Source organism: Mobula hypostoma, chromosome 6 (assembly GCF_963921235.1).
Source record: "Mobula hypostoma chromosome 6, sMobHyp1.1, whole genome shotgun sequence".
Taxonomy (NCBI): Eukaryota; Metazoa; Chordata; class Chondrichthyes; order Myliobatiformes; family Myliobatidae; genus Mobula; species Mobula hypostoma.
Window position 1 is genome coordinate 77,775,749 of NC_086102.1, and position 16,915 is coordinate 77,792,663.

Consider the following 16,915-nt stretch of genomic DNA (forward strand, 5'->3'; position numbering starts at 1 on the left):
GACTGGAATTCTTGCCGTAGCTTCCTTATCCAATGCTTATTAGTGTTTGAATTCCAGCTGTCCCAGTTCCCTTTGGAGAGCAGAAAATTGGCCTTCATTATCTCACTTCTGTATGGGAGCGCCCTGGCCTGGGCCACTGCACATTGGAAACGTAGGTCAGAGATTTGCTCGGAATCGGAGGAATTCTTGGCCGCCATGAGGAAGGCATTCCATCACTCTGCAGTAATCAGCCAAGCATCAGACTGCCTGATTCAACAGGGTGGATGGTCAGTGCTAACTACGTGATCGAACTTCGGACCTTGGCCCAAGAGAGTGGCTGGAACAGGGAGGCCTTGGGCACTCAACACTGCCACAGACTCCGAGATGAGTTGAAGGTTGCCCGTGCCTTGGGCGAGCCAGTAGAGAACTTAGAGGTCCTGGTCGATCAGTCCATTCATCTCAATAATTGCCTGGCAGAGTGAGAGTGGGACTGCTGCAGCTGGCCGAAGAGAGCTGGTCCAAGTCCTGTTGAAGTGCATCGCAGTTCCACTCACTAACTGTGGACTATGACCAGCCTGTCTCCTACTCAAGATCTGTCGAGCCTATGCAGTTTGGTTGCACTAGACTCACCACCAATGAGAGGTCCTGGCATCGGAATCAAGGTAGCTGCTTTTAACATGGGGAAGTGTGAATGTCCCAGGCTGCATCCACTGGGAAAACTGCTAAGACCATCCTGTGTCAGGAGGTCTATGACAGTATCAGCCACTATGCCCAATCCCACTGATTCTGGTTTCATGCTGAAGGCAGAGTTCACCTCAGGTAAGAACCCTTGGCAGGTGAAGGCTTTTGTGGACTCTGGGGCAGCAGGTAATTACCTGGACTTAGGAACCGCATCTTGGCTTGACATTCTGCTGTGAGAGTTGAGCTAGTCCATGCCTGCAACTGTGTTGGACGGCCGCCTGCCAGTTTCGAGGCAGATCCAGCAACAGACTGGGGTTTTGTAGATGACGATAGGGGATCATGTGGAGGACATTAGTTTCTACACCATTGACTCACCACTAATACCCCTGATCCTCGGGTATGCTTGGCTATCTCAGCATAAACCATCCATGGACTGGAGGGAGGGGAAAATCATTGTTTGGTCCAGTCATTGGAAGAGGTTTGTTTGCGGGGTGGTGTCGGCCCCCCCAGACTCTCCCGAGACCGATAACCAACAAGGGGCCAACCTTCAGTGCGAGGTAACCTGGGGCCTTCTGGAGACCTAGTCCTTCCCTCAGGAACAGAAAAGCCAGTCCCAGCAACGGGACTGTGCATGTCCCATCCCAGTCTAGTCAGGATCAGATGGAAACTAGAGAGAGGGAATCTCTAGTTGAGCAGAGGACCGAACCGAGGAGATGCCTGAGCAGTCTCGGAAAGTTGCAGCTAAGCCTGAGGAATCCAACGACTCAGTCTCGAGGAAAGGAAAGGTTCTGATATGCAGATCCTTGAAGCCTATTCCCAGGGGAACTGAGACCATCTGTCTGCCTCAGTGCTATCACCTGAGGATACAAACAGGGATTTGGTCTCTGATTTGGCCATTGTTTCTGTGAAAGTGTTTTGAGAACCTAGGGAGGGAACTCAGAGGTCTGTTGAATTACCTCCGCTACCTAAGAAGCCTCAGGAGTTGTCCTCAATGGAAGGTCCGGACGAGACTGCAGAACCCAAATCAGTCGAAATTCCTTCTGCCTGGAAGGACTTGGAGGAAATCTTCAGTAAGGGAAAGGCCTCGACTCTTCCACCGCACCGATCCAGCAACTGTCCTATAGACCCACTGCCTGGTACTTGTCCTCCATAGGGTCAGTTATAAATGCTCTCAGGCCCAGAGAGAAGCTCAAAGGGAGAGTATATAAAGGATACTCTTACCATGGGCTTCATTTAGCCCTCCAACTCAGCAGCCGATGCAGGCTTCTTCTCCATACAAAAGAAAGATGGAAGCCTATGGCCATGCATTGATTATTGGGCGGGGGGGTGGGGTTGAACTGCATAATGGCCAAGAATCATTACCCCCTTTTACTAGTGAATAGGGCCTTCAAGATGCTCCAAGGAGCAAGGGTATTCATGAAGCTAGACCTGCAGAGTGCATAAAATCTGGTTTGTATGAAGGAGGATGATAAGTGGAAAACAGCATTCAATACACCAAGGGGACACTATGAGTACTTGGTTATGCCCTTCAGTCTTGTGAACACTCCAGCAGTCTTTCAAGCCTTTATAAATTTCGTGTTCCAGGATACGCTCCATAAGTATGCCTTTGATCACTTGGATGATATCCTAATCTTCTCGAAGTTCATGGAGAAGCATGTCACTTACGTCAGAGTTACCTTAAAGAGCTCTATCATGGAATTTATGTTAAGCTGGAGAAGTCCAAATTTCACGTGACGACCTTTTTATTTTTGGGTTTCATTATCTCCGATGGCAATCTCAAGATACGCCTTACTAAGACCCAGGCAGTTAGAGACTGGCGTCAAACATCCAGTGTCAAACAAGTCCAACGATTCATGGGGTTTGAAAACTTCTACTGGAAGCTCATCAGGAACTTTTGCTTGGTGGCAGCTCCACTGACAGCACTAACTAAGAGATCCGCGGGTCCTATTATCTGGACTGCTGAAGTGGAGGTTGCCTGTGCAGAGCTTAAGCAATGGTTCCCATCAGCTCCCATTTTGGTTTCTCCTAAACCGGACCTTCCATTCCTTGTGGTGTTGGACACTTCAGACATCGGAGTAGGTGCCATCTTGTCTCAACAATCACCTTCAGACTGTAAACTATACCATTGTGCGTTCTTCTCCAGGTGGCTATCCCTGGCAGAGAGAAACTTGACATCAGGAATTGGGAGCTTCCTGCAGTTGTTAGCCTTGGTGGGATGGTGTCACTGGCTAGAGGGGGTTAAGAACAGTCTTCCGCATCAGCTGTTCATCCGTCTCAGATACTCCAGTGGGGACATTCATTGAGGATGACCACTTACCCAGAGATTGCCAGGACCCTTGAGTTTATCAAGAGGAGGTATTGGTGGCCTGGAATGATGAAAAGGTTTCGGCAGTACGAGCAGGCATGTTAAATGTGAGCCTGGAACAAGGAGCCCCCTATCCAACCTCAAGGGCTCCTCCACCCCCTACCTGTTCTGGAAAGACCAAGGGTGCACGTCTCTATGGACTTTGTCACGGGTCTTCTGCCATCTAAGGGGAAGTCGGTCATCATGGTAGTTGTCGATCAATGTTCAAAAGCCTGCAAGTTCATTGCCTTTGAGAAGCTACCATCTGTGGCAGAGATAAGAATCCATTGATTCCCAGTGGACATTGTCTCAGATCGTGGTCCACAATTCACATCATATTTCTGGCTGATTGGGGCCACAGCAATCTTTCCTCTGGGTTTCACCCACAGTCCAACGGCCGGAGGAGCAGACCAACCACGATTTGGAATGTACCCTAAGATGCCAGGCCTCAGAAAGACCTGATGAGTGGAGCGACCATTTGATGTGGGCAGAGGTTACCCACAACCCCTTGCAGCATTCAGGGCATGAGGTATCGCCGTCCGAGTGCCAGTTTGGTTATCCTCTGCCTCTCTTTCTGGAAGAGGAGGCTGAGGTTGGGGTCGGTCTGGACAAAGTCTCTTCCAACACTGCAAACAAAAATGGATTAGGGCAAGGGAGATTTTGCTGGCCTCTACTTGGAAGGCAGAGACCAAGGTAGGCCAAAGGAGAAGACAAGAATTTGCTTTGCAGCCGGAGCAACAGGTCTGGCCGTCCACTCATGATTTGCCTTCTCGGGAGGAGTCTAGAAAGTTGGCATCCAAGTTCATTGGACCCTTCAAAGTCCTGAGGAAGATAAAGTCAGTGGCTTGCACATTGCAGCTCCCCAAGACCCTAAAGATCAATCCCACCTTCCACATCTCTAAATTAAAACCTGTCTGCACCAGCCCCTTAGCCCCAACACCATCAGCCCTGCCACCTCCCAAGTTTATTTATGGTGAACAGGCCTTCACAGTGGACTCGCATACTGTTTGGGATGCTCAACAATACCTCATAGACTGGGAAAGATCCAGACCCAAGGAGAGATGCTGGGTGCCTGAAAGAGACACCTTGGATCCAGCTCTCATCAACGACTACCATCACCGCCCCTCCAAGCAGCCAGCGCCGTCAGCAGTCAGCTGTAGGGATGAGGGTCCTGTTATGAGATGCTCCCAACTGCACCAGAATCAGAATCAGGTTTATTATCACCGGCATGTGACGTGAAATTTGTTAATTTAACAGCAGCAGTTCAATGCAATACATAATCTAGCAGAGAGAGAGAAAAAAAAATAAATAAATAAATAAATAAATTACATGTATTGAATAGATTTTTTAAAATGTGCATAATCAGAAATACTGTATATTAAACAAAAGTGAGATAGTGTCCAAAGCTTCAATGTCCATTTAGGAATCGGATGGCAGAGGGGAAGAAGCTGTTCCTGAATTGCTGAGTTTATCCCTTCAGGTTTCTGTATCTCCTACCTGATGGTAACAGTGAGAAAAGGGTATGCCCTGGGTTCTGGAGCTCCTTAATAATGGACACTGTCTTTCTGAGACACCGCTCCCTAAAGATGTCCTGGGTACTTTGTAGGCTAGTGTCCAAGATGGAGCAACTAGAATTATAACTTCTGCAGCTTCTTTCGGTCCTGCACAGTAGCCTCACCATACCAGACAGTGATGCAGCCTGTCAGAATGCTCTCCACGGTACAACTATAGAACTTTTTGAGTGTATTTGTGGACATGCCAAATCTCTTCAAACTCCTAATAAAGTACAGCCGCTGTCTTGCCTTCTTTATGACTACATCGATATGTTGGGACCAGGTTAGATCCCCAGAGATCTTGACACCGAGCAACTTGAAGCTGCTCACTCTCTCCACTTCTGATCCCTCTATGAGGATCGGTATGTGTTCCTTCATCTTACCCTTCCTGAAGTCCACAATCAGTTCTATTGTCCGCTGGAATTCAGATGCTCGAACTTTCTGGAGTATGGATGGCTGGCGCTGTCCCTTTAAGGGTTCAGGACGGACCCGCTAATTGGCAATCATATTTCAGACACCAAAAATTGAGAATTTAAAGAGCACCTGAGCTGAGGTCGGTGCTCAATCGTAGGCCCTACTAGTGATATCATCTAGCGTTTGTTTTGTGCTCAGCTCTCGATCCAGTTTGATACCATATCTCGATCCTTACTTCGGACACTGCAGCATTTGGGTCCAAGCCATCTCCTTCAAGGACTCTTCTCACAGCTGTGTCCTCTGGTCTTAGACTCCCCCACCACAGGGAGCATCCTCTCTACATCCACTCTATCGAGGCCTTTCAACATTTGACGGGTTTCAGTGAAATAAGCCCTCGTTCTTCAGAATTCCAGTGCAGGCCCAGAGGCTATTATATGCCTTCCTTTTCAAACAATCATTGCATTTCTTCTTAAAAGCACAATTAAATCTTTAGCTTTGGCCTCTGATATTCTCTTTTTTTATGTGGCTGCCCAAGAGCATGTAAGTGTGTGTTCAGTAATTTTGCTTACTCCCCAGTAATGCGATATTATTTAAAATCTACCACATCTTCTTAAAAGCATTGTGTTTCTATTACAGAGCAAATACTGTATTCATGGGTTGTGCACAGGCCTTATAATGAATAATAATTATCACAAACATGAACTAAAATATTACAAAATTGTGATGAAACGTCTTTTGTTCAGCCACAGTACTGAGCCTTATTCTACATCATAGTGACTGACATTGCAACATGGTTCTATCAAAGTATACCTGCATGTGTGTAGTACTGTGGAAAAGCTTCTATCCTAGATTTCTGAGATCAGTGTTCAAAATATTCACGTTTTGTGGGATTGGAGTTAAGGCAAAAGGTCAGCCTAATCTCTTAACAACTTGATGGATTATTTTCAATGCACTAATACACTAAAGCATTAATTCAAAATTTAAGTTTCTTTTGCTAGTGGATTGACAGAGAACATAGAACATAGAAGTGTACATCACAGGAACAGGTCATTTGGCCCTCAGTGTTGTGCTGAACCAGCTAAAAAGCAAATCAAAAACACTTAAACACTGATCCCTCCTAATTTACACAATGCCCATATCCCTCCATCTTCTTTACATCCATGTGCCTATCCAAGCATGTCTTCAAAGCTTCAAATGTATTTGCCTCTACCACCATACCAGGCAGCGCATTCCAGGCCTCCACAACCCTCTGAGTGAAACCCTTACCCCTCACATCCCCCTAGAACCTACACCCTCTCACTTTCAATGAAAGCCCTCTGGTATTAGACATTTCAACCCTGGGAAACAGGTAGTTTCTGTCCACTCTATCTTTGCCTCTCAAAATCTTTTAAACCTCAATCAGATGTCCCCTCAGTCACTCCAGAGAAAACAACCCATGTTTATCCGGCCTCTCGTGATAGCACACCCCTCTAAACCAGGCAGCATCCTGGTCAACCTCTGCAGCACTCTCTCCAAAGCCTCAACATCATTCGTGTAATGGGGTGACCAGAGCTGTACACAATATTCCAGATGTGGCCTAACCAGAGTTTTATAAAGTGGCAACATAACCTCAGGAGTTTTTCAATTCAATGCCTTAATTAATAAAAGCAAGCATTCCATAAGCTTTCTGAACTACCCTATCGAACTTTATGGCCACTTTCAAGGACCTGTGAACTTGAATCCTAAGATCTCTGTGCTCAGCAATAATGTTGAGACATTGTTCTTAACAGTATACCATCTCTTTGCATTTGCCCTACCAGCATCTCACATTTATCTGGGTTAAACTCCATCCGCCATTTCTCAGTCCATAACTGCAAGTGATCTATATCGCGTGTATTCTTTGCCAGTCTTCTACACTATCCACAACTCCACCAATCTTGGTTACATCTGCTGTTTTACTAACCCACCCATCTATGTTTTCATTCAGTTCATTTATATACATCGCATACAGCGAAAGTCCCAGCACAATCCCTGCAGAACACCTCTTATTAAAGACCACCAGCTTGAATAAGTCCCTTCCATCACTACCTTCTGACTTCTATGCACTTCTATTCAGAGCTCATACATTACGGGACAAATAGATCCTACAGCACTTTACAAGAATACTAAGTAACAACAAAGAATTTGAGCCAGGGAAATGTTACACAGGTTGGGGATTCTGATATGGGAATAGAAAATGTGATATGAGCCAAGGATTTGAGATGGGAATGGTGATATTGACACAGAAAAAAAAAGGAATAGGAATTAAGATATTTCCTGGGATGTGGAAATGGAAATTGTGACAGACAGAATAGAGGGACTGGAATCACTGTGCCCTTTCTGGTGCTGGAAATGTACTATTTGTTTTATAACAGTCATAAGGAGTGAGTGCTGAGACATTGGATGGTGGAAATGAACAGAAAGTGTTACAACAAGAGTGGAAACATTAGGAGAAAGTATGACCAATCAAGAACATATGAACATCTGCCACATTCTCAGGATATCCTTGGAGCCAGTGAAGTACTTTTGAAATAAGTTGATCTTGTGCAATGCTGTATGGGCAGTCTATGGATTAATGTGCAGGGAGACAGATATGACTGCACTGTGTCAGCGAGAAAGCATTGCTTCCTATTTTGAAATACTTTCTACAAATGCTAACCCATATCATAGCAACTGAGAACAGTAGTTGGATGCAGCTGAGTATGTCATATAAATCAGAAACCGACAGACAAGTCTAGAGTAGCAGGATGCTGTCCCTTCCTCTCCTGCGGAATATCACACACTGTGTTAATTGTTCAATATGAATCACTTTGATTTGTTAATTCAAATGGAGTTATTACTTAATTACATTATTAATCAAGAAGTTATGAGCTGTGGGATTTCATGTTGACTTAGTCCTGGTTCTGCTGCTGTGTCTGCATTCTTCATGCTAGGAGTGTTTAATGGTATAATCCAGGTTGAATGTTATCTCCTGAACCACTGCCGTCTGCCTCGAGTCCATGTCAGTAGCAAGCTTCCTGCACTCCCAGCACTACAAAGCAAACTGCTGGAGGATCTCTGCATGCTTGAGACTATGTATCAGTCCTGATGCAGGATCTCGACCCGAAACATCATTCATCCGTTTGTCTCCCCATATGATGCTGGACGCATTGAGTTCTTCCAGTGGTTTCAATCCCTGGAGATCTCTAGAAAAAATGTAAAACTAGTAGAAACAAACCATAAACAGTCAGGAAGGTAAGAAGTGGAAAAAATTGCCTAATTTGGGGCTACAGATACTCAACATCAAACAACCACAGGCAGCAGCTAAGAATAAAGCTCTTTTCACATTCCTTCTAGCTACAGTATATTGTGATTACCCTGTTATACTTACCATGCCATGTGGCAGACCTCCTTGATGTCCAGTTAATATTTAACTCTGAAGAATGGATTTTTCATTCATTTTGTTTTTACTGCTATGTGTAGAACTTGTGAATACAAGCCCAGAGCCAACAGACTCTCTACATATGAAAAGCTGTTCAACCCTGGAATCATTTGCGTGAATTTCCTTTCCACCTTCTCACATCCTTCACATCCTTTATAAGATAAAGAGACCAAAGTTGCTCACAAAACTCCAAGTGAAGCCTCGCCAATGCTTTATAAAGCCTCAACATTACATCCTTGTTTTTATATTCCAGACCTCTTGAAATGAATGCTAACATCACATTTGCTTCCCTCACCACAGACTCAAACAGCAAATCGACCTTTAGGGAATCCTGCACAAGGAATTCCAAGACCCTTTGCGCCTTTTTGAATTTTCTGTCCATTAACAAAATAGTCAATCCTTTCACTTCTTCTACCAAGGTGCATGACCATAAACTTCCTGACACTGTATTCCATCTGCCAGTTCTTTGCCCATTCTCCTAATCTGTCTAAGACCTTCTGTAGCCTCAGTACTTCCTCAAATGACCTGCCCCTCCACCTATCTTTGTATCATCTGCATACTTTGCAACAAACCTATCAATTTCAATATCCAAGCCATTGACATATAACGTAAAAAGAAGTGGTCTTTAGCAATTGATACCAACATCTTTCCAACCACTGAGGTCAGACAAACTGGCTTATAATTGTCTTTCTTTTGTCCCTCTTCCTTCTTGAAGAGTGGAGTGGCATTTGTAATTTTCCAGTCTCCTGGAAACATTCCAGAATCTTGAAATTCTTGAGAGATGATTACTAATGCCTCCACAATCACTTCAGTGCATCTCTTTCAGAACCCTAAGGTCTAAACCATCTGAGCTATGGGTTATCTACCTTCAGACCTTTCAGTTTCCCAAGAACCTCCTCCCTAGTAACGGCAACCTCACACACTTCTAACCCCTGACACTCTAGAACTTCTAGTCTCTTCTACGGTGAAGAGTGATGTAAGATACTTATTCAGTTTGTCCACCATTTCCTTATTCCCCCATTACTACCTCTCCAGCATTATTTTCCAGTTTTCTTGTATGCACTGTCATCTCTCTTTTACACTTTATATATCAGAAGAAACTTGTGGTATCCTCTTTAATATTATTGGCTAGCTTACTTTCATATTCCATCCTCCTTCTTAATGACTTTTTTTGTGGCCTTCTGTTGGTGTTCAAAAACTTCCCAATGGTCTAACTTCCCTCTATTTTTGATTTCATTATATGCCCTCTCTTTGGTTTTTATGTCGGTTTTGACATCTCTTGTCAGACGCATTCTGTCGCCTTGCCTTTAGAATACGTCTTCCTTTTTGGGATGTATGTATCCTGTGCCTTCCGAATTGCTTTCAGAAATTTCAGCCATTGCTGCTCTGCTATCATCCCTGCCAGTGTTCTTTTCTAATCAGTTTTGGCCAACTCCTCTCTCATGGCACTGTCTTATGGATACATCCAACTTTACCTTCTCCTTCTCAGATTTCAGGGTGAATTCAATCATATTATGATCACTTGCCCCTAAAAGTCTTTTACCATAAGTTCTCTAATTAATTCTGGTTCATTGCACACCACCCAATCCAGAATAGCTGATCCCCTTGTGGGCTCAACCACGAGCTGCTCTAAAGGCCATCTCATAGGCATTCTAGAAAATCCCCCTCTTGGGATTCAGCACCAACCTGATTTTCCCAATCTAGCTGCATATTGAAATCCCCCATGACTATTGTAACACTGGCCTTCTGACATGCATTTTCTATCTCCCATTGTAATTTGTAGACCATATCCTCACTACTGTTTGGTGGTGGGAATATAACTCCCATCAGGGTCTTTTTACCAATACAGTTCCTTAGTTTACCCATGACAATTCAATACTTTCCAACCCTATTTCACCTCTTTCTAATGATTTGATTTCATTTTTACCAACAGAGCAACAACACCCCTTCTGCCTTCCTGCCTGTCCTTTCAATACAATGTGTATCCTTGGACATTAAGCTCCCAGCTATAATATTCTTTCAGCTATGATTCAGTGATGCCTGCAACATCATACATACCTATCTGTAACTGTGCTACAAGTTCATCTACCTTATTCCATATGGTGTGCATGTTGTGAAAGAAAAACTAAATGTCGCATTGAAGTATTTCCTGTAGATACCAGTAAGTTATTTATTGCAAATTAAAGCTGAGCATTTTGGGGTTCTCCATTTTGTCTAATTGGATTCTTGGATACCAATTAAATCACTGATTCCAATAACTGGATGCTTTGTAGTTAGCCTTAATTATATGTAAGAACTCTTTGTAATTGAATTCTCTTTTCTAGAAGTTAGGAGAGTATCATATTTTTCATTTAGTTTCAATTCTATGGATTAGTACAGTGTCAAAGAGATCATTTCTCACTTCTTGCCTTGGAAAAAAAAACAATATAATCAAAAATCCCTTCCATTACAGATATTCTCTCTTCTTTCCACTCCTGTCTTTCCTTGCTCAATGTAGATCAACCCAAGCTTCTGCACTCCATCCTTCTTAGCATAAACTCTCATCACCAGCTTGTGATGCAACCTCCAATTATTGTTTTATTTGCACAGTTTTCATTTGCATGCTCTTCCTTACTTCAGGATTAATATCTGCTTAAATATTTCAGTTTGAGCAATGAGAATTTTGATTCTTTAGGGGTCACCTCAGCTTGACTCTCTGTAGCAGTTGCCAACCAATAGTCCATTGCACTGGAAACTGCTGCTCAGCTGACTGATTTCTTCACTTTTCTTCTGATTTATTTCAGGTCTGTGTTTATAGGAGAGTTTGACTCAAAGGGACTCTACAACCTGAAGCATAAGTCCAGTCTAGATGAGAAGCAATCAGGGATACAAAAATTCACAGACTATCCTCTGCATACTTGCTTGGCCCAATGTCAACGGAGTGATCAAAAGCTGCTTGTCCCACTCCTTGTTCTCCGAGTCCAGATGAAGGATCTCAACCTCAGACATTGACTGTCGATTTCCCTCTACTAATGTTGCAGGACCTACAGAGTTCCTCCAGCATTTTGTCTGTTGCTTCCTAGTCTACAAACTGCTCAAAGGAAAACTATGGAGTCATAAGCAGAGAAACAGGCCAATCAGATCACCAAGTCTGCGTTGACAATCAAACACTGATACTGCACAAATCATATTCTATCCTCCCCACATTTCCATCAATTGCCTTCAGCTTCAACCAGTCGCCCACAAGATGTACCACTGTCCATTAGCCTATTGGTCTGCATGTCTTTAGGATGTTGGAGGGAACCCACGTAGACAGGGAGGGTCAGCCCCACACAGACAGCATCAGGGGTCAGAATCGAACCCAGAGTTTTTGAGCAATGTGGCAGCAGCTCTTCTGGACCGGCACATTGTTTGATGAATCAATAACCCACCGCTACCAGTTCCTTATGCTGTTAAAAGATCTATCAGAAACTGTCCCATGAATTCAAAGGTTATAATTCAGTGGTCTGTTGAAAGATTGTGTTTAACCTCTTGTCTCTTTAGTTTCTTCTTGGTATTGTTCCTAATTTAGTTTTCTTATGCAACTCTAATCAGTAGAATCATGCTGAGTGTTCATTACAGTCTTAATTTTTCCACAAATTTCTCATGCATTGGAAAGTCTCAGTCTTTCTGTTTCATTTCATTCACAGATGGAATCCAGGAAAAGACTTGCAAAGACGGTGCTGGTATTTGTGGGTTTCTTTGCTGTAAGCTGGCTCCCCAGTCATATCATCTACCTGTACCGCTCCTACCATTACAGGCAGGTGGACACTTCCTTAGCACACTTGGTTGGCAGCATTTGTGCAAGGATTCTGGCCTTCAGCAACTCCTGCATCAACCCCTTCGCCCTCTACCTGCTAAGCAAGACCTTCAGAAAACAATTCAACAACAATCTGTTTTGCTGCAGGAGCCATCTGCTCATTCGATCGGCCAGCATGGGCAAGAGCACCACGGCTTCACGCATGACATCCCTCAAGAGCACCAACCATTCAATTGGAAGCTTCAGTCTAATCAACGGGAACTTTGCTCATCAAGAAGGTTATGTATAGGGCTGCCAGGCAGCACCATTAGAAGATGCACATCTGGACTTTCAATCATAGCATGCCCAGTGAAAGCCAGTCTCAGTGAAGAGAATGTGAAAAGAATCTTTGGGCCAGGTGGAGAATGTTGGGACTTAGAACAAAGTTGGGTTTTTGACAGAGTAAAGGATGTAATTTAGATTAAAGCAGTTTACTTTGAAATGCCAGGAATAGTCTTGATATGCAGTGGGCCCTCCCTATTAATGGGAAAGCCATCAGGGAGCTAAAGGTTTACCAAAGATAAGCCACAGAAGTAGTGGTTTGCCAGACTCTCTCTCAGGGCGAGTTGCGGGAGGCAATAAATAATATTGTTACCTTGTTACAGAAGGACCATTTTGGTATTCTTTCAAAGCGTGGACATTTATTAATATAAGTGTAAAGCAAGGCATTTGTTTAAATGTTAGATGGATACATGACATCTAATGCTGAGGTATATCAAGCATGTTTATCATATTGAAAGGTACAATGGATATGGGATGTGTATCCACACAGAGTTCCTAATTTGTACTGTGTAGAAATCAGGTAGAAATTTGTTCTCATTGAATGTGCATTGTAGTAGGTTATGTACTTGTCTGTTTCAGAAATTCCATCGCCATCGATAGAATCAAATTTCACAAATGACGTGCAGCACAACCATATTGTGCTTTTACTGCACCAGAAAAAGGACAGCTTTCTATTCCTAAATGTTTCCCCCAATGAACAAGAATGAGGTGGAATGTCTTTGGTTGTAGTGTACTAGGGTGATAATTTCCCTAAAGAACTGGATGAGAAGGGCGAAAATAACACTATCAAATGTGATTTTGTGGACTCAGTTTCAAAAGAAACCATTTTATTGTGCATGTGGCTGGAATATAGGCAGCACTTGTTCACTATCTAGTTACCTCTGTGGGAAAGTGACCTTGCATGGACCCCAAGGAAGGAAAGGGCTCAATCTTGATGTCGCCATCATCAAAACCACATTGACTATCATAGTTTTTCAGCTGTGCAGGATGAGATATCAGCTAGGTAGCAGTCTTAAAATAATATCAGACAAGATTTTCTGATTTCATGAGAGAAGCAATGAAAAAACTGGAAGAAAATGGAATGGATCATGGTCATTTGAAGACTTTCTTTAACCTCAAGGATTGGAACTCCAAGGAGATGTGCAGTCCTGAAGGTTAGGGAGCAGCATACAGTCTTTCACTGAGGAGCTCCTGTCGTTTGTCTCCACAGGTGTCAAACTTATAACAAGGTAAACTGAATTAAAAAACAAAACTGAATGTTAAATGTGGATCTGCATTCAGTCATGAGCAAGCAGGATATACTCCTTGGTATTAGAGGAGGACTTGCCCTTTTGAGTTGGGAGGCTCACCAAGTTGATAAGGTTATGGGCAGGAATGTTAAGAAAACATATTTTTAAAAGAAAGAGCTGGATTTTACCACTGGCAGTAAACAGAACATGTATACAGTATAGTTATTGACACAGATACTTTTCACTTTCAGTATGAAACCATTCTTTGTTTCATACAAAGAAAGGATAATACATTCAGTGGCCACTTTATTAGGTACACCGGTGCACCTGCTTGTTAATGCAAATACATAATCAGCTAATCATGTGGCAGCAACTTGGTGCATTAAAGCATGCAGACGTGCAGTCAAGAGGTTCTGCTGTTGTTCAGACCAAACATCAGAATGAGGAATAAATGTGATCTAAATGACTTGGACCGTAGAATGATTGTGGCTGCCAGATAAGGTGATTTGAATATTTCAGAAATTGCTGACTTCCTGGGATTTTCATGCACAGCAGTTTTTCTAATTTATAGAGAATGGTGTGTAAAATGAAAGCAAAACATCCAGTGAGTGTCAGTTCTATGGGCGCAAACACCTTGTTGATGAGAGGAGTTAGAGGGGTTCAAGCTGACTGAAAGGTGACAGGAACTCACATAATGGTGTTTTACAGCAGTGGTGAACAGGAGAGCATCTCTGAATATACAACACATCGAACTTTGAAGTAGGTGGGCTACAGCAGCAGAAGACCGTGAACATATGCTTAGTGACCACTTTATTAGGGACAGGAGGTATCTAACAGTGTGGCCACTGAGTGTGTGTATTCTGTTAAGGTTAATGCACTGCTTCCTATAGTAGAGAGAAGTATTCTGCCAAAGCAGGAGAACAGAATCACTACATGATAAACAATTTTAAAACATATTGTAAGGGTAACATTTCAGAGGTGCTTATTTGGGACTATGAGTATCTTGGTAGGTTCAACAAAAGGCAATCCAGTTTCTGCCATATCAACCTGTAGATAATGACTTCAGGACCAGGTCAGTCCTAAATCTATCTTATTCTGTACACCTGGACAGAAGTGCAGTCATGTTTTCATATAGGGGACACTGTCAGTATCAACAAAAACTCATTGTAGTGAAATCAAAAACCCAAATGGATTCTCAATGCTAAATGAAAATCTAGTGGATCATTGCCAGAATTTGGGACCCCTGTTGATTTCAATTCAATCTAATGATATATCCAGTTTCGAACCTGGAGATGATCCTTACTTATTTTAAACAGGTAAATGTTCCAGTAAATTACCAGAACAAAGAATTATCTTCTGCCTGCTACTTTCCCACAGCAGGCTTGCAGGGACAATGAGCAAACTTGCATTCACATCTGCTCACATTGCTGCTCACTGCTTTGAATGCTGCTTGCAAATATTTGAATTTTCCCACAGTCCCAATGACGTCATCGCAATTTAAATTTGCTCAACCAGTGATCTGAATGAAATCAGCTTTAGTTAAATAGATGGAAATATTAGTAGAAAAAGAATCAAACCCAGACTGAACTTGACACTTAAATTAGCATTTTTTCATTGATTAGGTGCCTATCGAAATATACCGGGGAAAGCTTTTTCATAAAATAAGATCTACTCTGAGGAGTGTGTGGGGTCATTCCATTCTCTGCTGTTGTTGGGTTATCCTCAATGCTGAGTGTCACATTAAAATAAAATCAGGATAAACTTAGCTGTAAAAAGGATGTTAAGCAATTAATAAGCACCACTCTTAAATATAGATAGCTCAAAGGGACATACACAGCTTTTAGGGTAGTTATTGAAATCACCGGAAAGAAATTAAAAATTAAAGATAGCAATATTTCCCAAGCATTTATTGGTGGAAGATATAAATTTGGATGTCGTGTCACTCCAAGTAAACTTTACATTGTCATGAATTTATGAACTCCAAAACCAAGCCTGCTAGAGTCCTAGTTTTTAAATATATCTGTTTTCTTGATAACTTAGCTCTTCTAAATGCACAATGTCGGGGAATGGTATTGTAGGGGAATTAAAGGTTAACAAGGAAAAGGCAGGTTGGTGGAGATGAGTCCATGGCCAGCTCAGCCATGATTTTATTGAATGGCGCAGCAGGCTCGATGGGCCAGATAGCCTGCTCCTGTTCCTATTTCTTATGCTCTTATGTTCAATGCAAGCATGCTGTGCATGAGTGATAAAATGGGAATGAAACCTATAGTTTCCACCCCATTTCTGTGACTCCGAAATTTTCAAAGGTTTTCTGCCCAATTAGTGCAAAAGTGTTGTAATTCATGTAAAGGCTCATCAATGGATTACAATCCTGTAACATGTAATATAATTCGTCATTTACCTTTAATATTAAACCACTAACTTACAGTTAACACAAGAGATTCTGCAGATGCTGGAAGTCTTGAGCAACACACAATGCTGGAGGAACTCAGCCGGTCAGACAGCATCTATGGAAGGGAATGAACAGCCTACATTCTGGGCTGATTTCCTTCATCAGGACTGGAAAGGAAGGGAGAAGAAGCCAGAGTAAGAAGGTGGCAGAAAGGGAAGGAATACATGCTGGCAAGTGATAGGTGAAACCAGGTCAGAGGGAAAGAGGGAATTCTGATTCCCCTCTCTTCCCTTCTCTTCCCCTCACCTACCCATCACCTGTCTCTGGTGATCTCCTCCTTACCCTTCTTCCATAGTCCTGTGTCTTAGCCTATCAGATTCCTTCTTCTTCAACCTGTCACCTCCCCCACCCCACCCCCACCCCCACCCCCACCCCCACCCCCACCCCCACCCATCCAACTTCCTCTTCACCTGGTTTCACCTAAGACAAAGCAGTTTGTATTCTTACCCCTCCCCCCAGCTTCTTATTCTTTTTTCTTCCCTCTTCCATTCTGGTTCTGATGAAAGGTCTCAGCCCAAAACATCAACTGTTTATTCCCCTCCATAGATACTGCCTGACTTGCTCATTTCCTCCGGCACTTTAAGTGTGTTACTTATAGTTAAGGCATTGTGTTTAAAATTCTCATTAAAGATCTAGTCTGGAAATCCAGTAGTTTCCAATCTTGTTCACTTTCAGGACTCAAAATAACTGACAGTCATATATGTGAGAAGAATCTCACACAGCAT

At 42.9% G+C, this 16,915-nt stretch overlaps 1 protein-coding gene across 1 annotated transcript in view; it reads left to right on the forward strand.

Moving 5' to 3' along the window:
• grpr (gastrin-releasing peptide receptor) overlaps nt 1-12,477 on the forward strand; it is a 73,400-nt gene extending 60,923 nt beyond the window's left edge. The window contains exon 3 of the mRNA XM_063049929.1: nt 12,079-12,477. Within this exon, the coding sequence (XP_062905999.1) occupies nt 12,079-12,477 (399 nt within the window). The remainder of the gene's footprint in view (nt 1-12,078) is intronic.
• Nucleotides 12,478-16,915: the final 4,438 nt, after the last annotated feature.